At 40.9% G+C, this 9,209-nt stretch overlaps 1 protein-coding gene across 1 annotated transcript; it reads left to right on the top strand.

Moving 5' to 3' along the window:
* Positions 1 to 7,015: 7,015 nt before the first annotated feature.
* On the top strand, positions 7,016 to 9,037 carry LOC119293729 (cytochrome P450 72A15-like). Its single transcript, XM_037572102.1, has 4 exons — positions 7,016 to 7,546; positions 7,644 to 7,891; positions 8,061 to 8,445; positions 8,561 to 9,037. Exons 1-4 carry the CDS (start codon positions 7,016 to 7,018, stop codon positions 8,984 to 8,986), a joined length of 1,590 nt encoding a protein of 529 aa, XP_037427999.1. The 3' UTR covers positions 8,987 to 9,037.
* The last annotated feature ends 172 nt before the right edge of the window (positions 9,038 to 9,209 follow it).

Here is a 9,209-nt window from a genome sequence, read left to right as displayed (position 1 = left end):
GAAGTGATTGGAAAGTTATGCATTGAAGAAGTGAGGGTCGACCTTGAGCATTTGTGTTCATGCTCACGGAAACAATGTAGAATTTTTCATGGAAGTTTCTCTGTAAATAATTATCCCCTTGTATATATCCTTTGTATTATAAAAATATTGTGCCAAGCTTTGGTTTTAGTATGATAAGATTGCTTGCTTACTATGTGCAGAACAAAAACAGAAACTTTGGCTGTAGTGCATGAATTTAATTTTTTACTGGAAAGTCAAATGGGTCTGAAACTTTTTGCACATTACTTATGTACAATTTTTGCAAATTTTAAAATTTATTTCATAATTGTTGGAGTTACAGAAGTTTACTAAACTTTCAGATTACTACAGACTATCCTGTTCTTGACAGATTCTGTTTTTCGTGTGTTGTTTGCTTATTTTGATGCATCTATGGCTAGTATGTAAGGGTATGCACCATAGAGAAGTTGGAATACAGTAGGTTTAACACCAATATAAACAAAGAATGAGTTAATTACAGTACCTTAAAGTGGTAGTTTGCTTTATTACACTAACGGATCTCATAAAGTTTTTGTTTAAGTTTTTATGAATGAAGTATTTGAAGAACGAGGAGTTACCGATGTGAGAAGAATAGAGAGAGACAAGAGTTCAAGCTTGGGGATTCCCAAAGCACCCCAAGTAAATATTTCAAAGGATACTCAAGCATCTAAGCTTGGGGATGCCCCGGTTGGCATCCCATCTATCTTCTTCAACAAATATCGGTATACCTCGGTTTTTGTTTTGTTCACATGATTTGTGTCCTTTGTGTTCTTATTTTTCTTTAATAATCATGCTAGTATGAGATAGCTCTTCATTGATTTATAGAATACTTCATGTGCTTCACTTATATCTTTTAAGTATGATCTTATAGAATTGCTCTTTGTGCTTCACTTAAATCGTTTGAGTATGGTTTTATAGAATGCTTCGTACGCTTCACTTATATATTTTGAGCTTGTATATTGGCTAGTCTATATTAATTGTAGAATGCTCCAGGAACTTCACTTATATCTTTTGGAGTATGAATAACACTATAATTTAAAGTGGGTTTGGAAGAGTGTCAACTTTAGGAATTAGTGATCCCACTATCTTAGAGGGTGTTGAATCTTCGTACGATATTTATGAAAGTGGATTTGGAAGAGTGTCAACTTTAGTTAGTATTCCACTATTTCGGAAGAGGTTCCAATTGAGTTTGAGAACAAAGTTGCTATCCATGATGCCACGGGAAATTATTATGAGGGAGGAATATGTGCTTGTAGGAGTTGCAATAATATCAACTTTCCTCTCTATGTGCTTAAAGTTTTGAAGTTATACTTGTTTTGCCTTCCTATGCTAGTTGAATTTTGTTCCTATAAATTGTGTGCTCACAAAATACCTAGGCATAGGAAGTGTGTTATATTTAAATGTGCTAGCCATATTCTTCATGATGCTCTCTTTGTGTTTCAACTCTTTTCTTTTAAGCGAGCATCATTGAAATCATCATGCCTAGCTGAAAGGCATTAAAGAAAAGCGCTTGTTGGGAGACAACCCAATATTTATCCTTACTTTTTTTGTGTGTCTACATGATTAAGCTACTGTAGTAATCATGTTTATATCTTTTGTTTCAATAAAGTGCTAAGTAAGACCTTTGGGAAGACTTGGGTGAGAGTTAATGTGATCTTGCTGTAAAAAAACAGAAACTTTGCGCTCACAAGATTAGCTGTCTATTTTACAGAAGTGTGCTTTTGAGTTGATTCTTTTTGCAGAAGATTAATAGACAAATTCCTCACGTCCACCAATTTATTTCATAATTTTTGGAGTAGCAGAAGTATGGTTATTATTCAGATCATTACAGACTATTCTGTTTCTGACAGATTCTGTTTTCATTGCATAGTTTGCTTGTTTTCTAGTTTCTATGGCTTATATTTATCAATATAAATTGTAGAAATGATATGGTACAGTAGGCATTATGTGAAAACAGTTATGAACCTTGTCTTTTACAGTACCAAAGTGCATGGTTTACTCTTTATCATACTAACCTATCTCACAAAGTTCCATTAAGTTTTGTGTGATTGAAGTTTTCAAGTTTTGGGTGAGATATCGATATGAGAAGAATAAGGAGTGGAAAGACCCTAAGCTTGGGGATGCCCAAGGCACCCCAAGGTAATATTCAAGGAAGACTCAAGCGCCTAAGCTTGGGGATGCCCCGGAAGGCATCCCCTTTTTCGTCTTCAAAACTACCGGTACATCTTACTCGGAGCTATATTTTTATTCGTCACATGATATGTGTTTTGCTTGGAGCGTGTTTTTGATTTTACTTGCTGTTTGAATAAAATCATTGGATCTGAATATTGAATAAAAAAGGAACCCTCCCATGGCTAGTTAATTATTTGACTACTCAGTGTCCTTCACTCATATCTTTTGGAGTAGTTTGTCATTTACTCATGTGCTTCACGTATATCCTATGAGTAAATGGGGGAATGAATTGAATGTCATGAATCTGAATTTCTATATGTTTTCATATGCTTATAACATGGATAGTAATGACTTCACATATAAAGAGTATGAGGCATAAAAGTTGTTGAGAGTTGGCAAACATAGTTTTGGTCATCGTTGCAATTAATAGGAAGTAATAAGGAAAGAGAGGTTCACATACAAATATATTATTTTGGACATCTTTTATGATTTGGAGCACTCATTAAGTATGCCATGCTAAAAGAGTTGACGTTGGACAAGGAAGACAACGTAATGATTTGTGTTTTCTCACATCTCAGTTAAAGTATATTGTCATTGACCTTCCAAATATGTTGAGCTTGCCTATCCCCCTCATGTTATCCAAATTCCTTGCACCAAGTAGAGATACTACTTGTGCTTCCAAATACCCTTAAACCCAGTTTTTCCATGAGAGTCCATCATACCTACCTATGGATTGAGTAAGATCCTTCAAGTAAGTTGTCATGTTGCAGGCAATAAAAATTGCTATCTAAATATGTATGACTTATTAGTGTAGAGAAAATAAGCTTTGTACGATCTTGTTGTGGAAGCAATAAAAGCGACGGACTGCATAATAAAGGTCCACATACAAGGGGCAATATAAAGTGACGTTCTTTTGCATTAAGATTTTATGCATCCAACCCTAAACGCACATGACAACCTCTGCTTCACTCTGCAAAGGGCCTATCTTTTTGTTTTTACTTTATGCTTGAGTCAAGGTGATCCTCACCTTTCCCTTTTTTCATTTTATCCTTTGGCAAGCTCCTCGTGTTTGAAAGATCATGAAATATATATCCAATTGGATGTAAGTTAGCATGGGCTATTATTGTTGACATCACCTAAAGGTGAATACATTGGGAGGCAACACAATAAGCCCCTATCTTTCTCAGTGTCCGGCTGAAACTCCATAACCACAAGTATTGCGTGAGTGTTAGCAATTGTAGAAGACTATATGATAGTTGAGTATGTGGATTTGCTGAAAAGCTCTATTCTTGACTCTTTCTAATGTTATGATAAATTGCAATTGCTTCAATGACTGAGATTGTAGTTTGTTAGTTCTCAATGAAGTTTCTGAACCATACTTGACATTGTGAATAGATTGTTACTTGATCATGAAAAGTTTTATGAGATAAGCTACTATTATGACACATATTGATGCTACAAAAGGTGATTGAAATTATCATTGATCAAACTTGTGCACCTGCTAGCATTCACACTTCATAAATTATTTCTTTTATCATTTACCTACTCGAGGACGAGCAGGAATTAAGCTTGGGGATGCTGATACGTCTCCAACGTATCTATAATTTATGAAGTATTCATGCTTTTATATTATCCATCTATGATGTTTTATATGCATTTATATTTCATTTTATATGATTTTTGGGACTAATCTATTAACCTAGAGCCCAGTGCCAGTTTCTGTTTTCTCCTTGTTTTTATATTTTACAGAAAAGGGGTACCAAACGGAGTCCAATTGACGTGCCAATTTTTGAGGATTTTTTATGGACCAAAAGAAGACCACGGAGCATCGGAGTTGGGCCAGAAGAGTCCCGGGTTGCCCACGAGAGTGGGCCCCCCCTAGGGCGCGCCCCCTATCTCGTGGACAACCCGGAGACCCCCCTGACGTGAAACCAATGCCAAAAATTCCTATAAATACAGAAACCTTCGGGAATTAACCTAGATCGGAATTTCCGCCGCCGCAAGCCTTTGTAGCCACGAGAAATCAATCTAGGCCCTCTCCGGCACCCTGCCGGAGGGGGCCATCATCCTCGGAGGCCATGGAGGAGGATCTCGGAGGGGCCATCATCGCCATGAAGGCCAAGGACTAGAGGGGGAAAGCCATGGAGGAGGAAGCACAAGGGGGAGAACCTCTCCTCCTCTCTCTTGGTGGCACCAGAGTGCCATCGGGAGGGGAATCATCGCCGCGGTGATCGTCTTCATCAACATCACCATCACCATCCTCATCTCTTTTACGCGGTCCACTCTCCTGCACCCCGCTATAATCCCTACTTGAACATGGTGCTTTATGCTACATATTATGATCCAATGATGTGTTGCCATCCTATGATGTTTTGAGTAGATATCTTTTGTCCTTGGGTTGATTGATGGTCTAGATTGGTACGAGTTGTATGTCTTATTTTGGTGCTGTCCTATGGTGCCCTTCGTGTCACGCAAGCGTGAGGGATTCCCACTGTAGGGTGTTGCAATATGTTCATGATTCGCTTATAGTGGGTTGGTGAGTGACTGAAACACAAACCCGAGTAAGGGGGTTGTTGCGTATGGGATAAAGGGGACTTGATGCTTTAATGCTATGGTTGGGTTTTACCTTAATGATCTTTAGTAGTTGCGGATGCTTGCTAGAGTTCCAACCATAAATGCATATGATCCAAGTAGAGAAAGTATGTCAGTTTATGCCTCTCCCTCATATGAAATTGCAATGACGACTACCGATCTTGTTAACAATTGCCCAGGACAATTCCGCACACCGATCCATCATTATTCCACACTCGCTATTTATATTATTTAGTAATATATTCTAACTTTATGATAACAACACCTACTTTTATATTTTAGCTCTCCGATATCATATAAAGTTATCCTCTTCATACCCACAACGTAGTTTTATTTCTCGTTTCTGGTTGGAAGCAAACGTTCGGTGTACGTAGAGTCGTATCAGTGGTAGATAGGGCTTGAGAGAATATTGATCTTACCTTTAGCTCCTTGTGGGTTCGACACTCCATACTTATCACTTCCACCTTTGAAATTTGCTACGATGATTCCCTGCACTTGGGGATTATCACCACCCACGCCAGCCGGGCTTCGCCCGGCGGCGCACTCCGGTGGCGGCAGGTGGGATGGAGGGTTGGGGGAGGGTCGCTGGCCCGCGGTGGCTAGGGTTCGCCCTGCCGCCCGCGAGAGCGGCACGGGCGAGAGGATTCCTTTTTTGATACAATTTTTCCATCAACCAAATTATTAAGCTACTACTTGCTTAATTTTAAATTAAATGTCGCTGATTTCATATAATTTATTTTCTAAGAATAGGCAGTACGCACTAGTGTTTGTATTGTCAAAGATATGGCATAATCTTAAAAAAAGAGCGGAATGCCAGATTTTTAGGCATGGCAATTCAATGTTTTTCATGGCAATTTATGTTGGTGTGAAGATAAATTTAGTTAGCAAACATGACAATTTCATGGCAAGATAATGAACTGAGGCAGATTCGGGTCAAAGGTGCCAATCATGAAACTTGAATCTAATTTGGCTCCGTGGTAAGCACGGTGATGGGTAGAATAGTCGGTGTGTCTTTTCATCGTAGCACCAAGCCAAAGTCCAGATGAGATTGTGACAGCAATGGTATTGATAGTGAAGGTCATAGCATTATTCTCTTACTAGTCAAATGATGTTGATGGCGGACATGTGCAGCTCCATCCATCTATATAACCTCATGCCTATACCGTGCATTATGTGCAGCATCACATCGTGTTGTTGTTAACTCCGACAATATAAAAGTAATTCACATAATGAAGAATGAAGGACATTCACAACAATGTTTGATGATTGTTTTTTTATGACTTGTGTTTTTCACTTAGATTTGAACATTGTAATAAGGAAGCAAATAAAGTAGCTGACGAACTTGCTAGGCTATCTAAATTTTATGAGACTAAGAATTGGTTCGAGAAGTCTATGAGTGATATTGCAAATCTTTCTATTGACGATGTAACCGTTATTTCTATTAAATAAAGGAAGGGCAATGGCGTTTTGGAGGCCGAACTCCATGTAGGCCTTTATTTTTGAAAAAATCAAATTCAAACTTTAATGTTTTAAAAAATTCTGGAAAAAAATGCGTGTATGTAAGGATGTTATCCCACATGCGTGTAAAATTTCATGATGAAATACGTTGAAATGCAACCTGTGCAAAAAAGACAAATTCACGTCCTGGAAGGATGAATAGTATCATGTGTTAAATAGCCCCACATTTGTCTTTTTTGCACAACCCTCATTTCAACGTATTTTGCCTTAAAAATTTACACACATGTGTGTTATGCCTTCATGTATATCTGTACTTTTTTTCAGATTTTTTTTGAAATGTAAGAATAAGAATTTTAGTAAAATTTGAATTTTGAATCTGGAGGCCTCAAGTGAGCTCGGTCATCAAAGGCAGTTTCCGAGTTTTGTTTAAGAAAAAAGAGAGAGAAAGACATAAGGTAAATGGCGATCCTGGAACTTGGATTGGCTCCGTGGTAAGCACGGTGAGTGGGTCGAATAGTCGGGGTGTCTTTTCGTCGTAGGTACCACCAAGCCAAAGTCCAGATGAGATTGTGACAGCTTTGGTATTGATAGTGAAGGTCGTATCATTATTCTCTTACTTATAGTCAAATGATGTTGGTGGCGCACATGTGCAGCTCCATCCATCTTATATAACCTCATGCCTATACCGTGCATTATGTGCAGCATCACATCAGCTTCTATTGCCGGGTTTCTTCGCCCGACTCGAGACGTGAGAGCTATGGTTCTTGGAGCGTTCTTTGCAAGTGCAGCCTCGGTGCCATGGAGACGGAGCCTCCTCCTGCTCCCGACCCTTGTGCTCCTGTGGCAGCTCTGCCGGTTGCTGCACCGGCTGTGGTGGCGGCCGCGGTGCCTCGAGCGGGAGCTCCGGTCCAAGGGCCTCCGCGGCACGTCCTACCGCTTCCTAACCGGCGACCTCAGGGAACAAGGCCGGCGGAACAAGGACGCCTGGTCGAGGCCGCTCCCGCTGCGGTGCCACGACATCGCCCCTCGCGTGGCACCACTCCTCTGCGATTCCGCCCGGGAGCACGGCAAGGTGAGCCTCTCGTGGTTCGGCCCGATCCCCAAGGTAACCATCGCCGACCCGGAGCTTGCCAAGAGCGTGCTGTCCGACAAGTCCGGGCACTTCGAGAAGCCCAAGTTCCCGGCGATGTGGAAGCTGCTCGCCAACGGTCTCTTGAACCACGAGGGCGATAAGTGGGTCAAGCACAGGCGGCTCCTCAACCCTGAGTTCCATGAGGAGAAGATCAAGGTACCAGTCTCAGTCTCAGTTTCAGTTTCAGTGCATATTCTCCGAGAACCATTTACTGCTATACAATTGACATGTGGAATGGAATACGACTGTGCAGTGCATGCTGCCAGAGTTTTCGGCGTGCTGTGAAGAGTTGGTGGGCAGATGGACGGAGTCCATCGGCTCCAGTGGAGGTACGCACGAGCTGGATATTTGGCCGGAGCTCAAAATCCTGGCCGGAGATGTCATTTCCCGCACCGCATTCGGCAGCAGCTACCTTGAAGGAATGAAGATATTTCAGCTGCAAACCGAGCAAGCAGAGCACCTCATCACAAACATTCGGAGGATTCTCATTCCCGGCTACTTGTGAGTTACTACCAACTGAATTTACAGTTTTCCTTTTTCTTTATGCGGGGAACTGAAATTACAGTTACACTTGTAATAACTTAACAAGGAACATTCTTTGTAACAGTTGCACTTGTAATAACTTAAAAATGAACATTCTTTGTAATGGGAAGTGCATGCTACATTTCAGATCTTTGCCAACCCCAAACAATAAAAGGATGTATCAGGTCAACAACGAGGTTGAATCGATTCTACGGGGTTTAATTGCAAAAAGAACTAAAGCTGTCAAGGAAGGAGAAAGCACCAAAGATGACTTACTTGGCTTATTGCTAGAGTCAAACATGAGGCACACATATGACAATGGTCAATCCAGCATGGGGATGACAATTGAAGATGTCATCGAGGAGTGCAAGACGTTCTACTTTGCAGGAATGGAGACAACATCAGTACTACTCACGTGGACCATGATCGTTCTAAGCATGCATCCGAAGTGGCAGGACCGTGCAAGGGAGGAGGTCCTAGGTTTATTTGGGAAAAACAAACCTGAATACGAAGGTCTAAACCGACTTAAAATGGTAAATATTGAATTGCCAGAAGTACTTCATTTTTTGATCCTCTATATGATGACACCAACTTTTCTATCGGAGGTATATGCCCCCCTTTCCTTATACGTTTGTAATTTGCATGCAGGTGACCATGATCCTTTACGAGGTTCTTCGGTTGTATCCTCCAAGCATTCATTTTAGCCGGAAGACATGCAAGGAGGTGCTAATCGGAGACAAAAGGTACCCAGCTGGCATGATGATTGAGCTCTCCGTACTACTCATGCACCATGACCCTGACATTTGGGGAAGCGGTGTGCATGAATTCAAGCCGGAGAGGTTCGCTGAGGGGATCTCCAAAGCGTCCAAGAATTCAGGCGCGTTTCTCCCATTCGGCTGGGGGCCACGGATTTGCATCGGCCAGAATTTTGCGCTTACTGAGGCCAAGATGGCGATTTGCATGATCCTTCAACGTTTCGACTTCGTGCTTGCCCCGTCCTATATTCATGCGCCATATACCGTGGTAACACTACATCCAATGCATGGCGCACAAATTAGGCTTGGACTCATCTAATTCCTTTCACATTTGGTGGTGTGTCCTTTGATTTTCTTTGACAAATGTATGTGTGTGGTGTAACTGAGTGTTGAAGCTATCAGATCTAATTCAATAATGAGATCCTGGTTGCCGTAATACGGATATGAAATATATGGTGCGTTTTATAAGAAATATCAATTTGATTACTAAATGAATTATCAGTAATAGGCCAATTAGCCTGCTTATTGGGTTTTTCTGTTGC

This window comes from Triticum dicoccoides, chromosome 4B, assembly GCF_002162155.2.
Source record: "Triticum dicoccoides isolate Atlit2015 ecotype Zavitan chromosome 4B, WEW_v2.0, whole genome shotgun sequence".
Classification (NCBI taxonomy): domain Eukaryota; kingdom Viridiplantae; phylum Streptophyta; class Magnoliopsida; order Poales; family Poaceae; genus Triticum; species Triticum dicoccoides.
The sequence above is the reverse complement of the archived record's forward strand: the minus strand, read 5'-3'. Positions and strand labels throughout refer to the sequence as shown.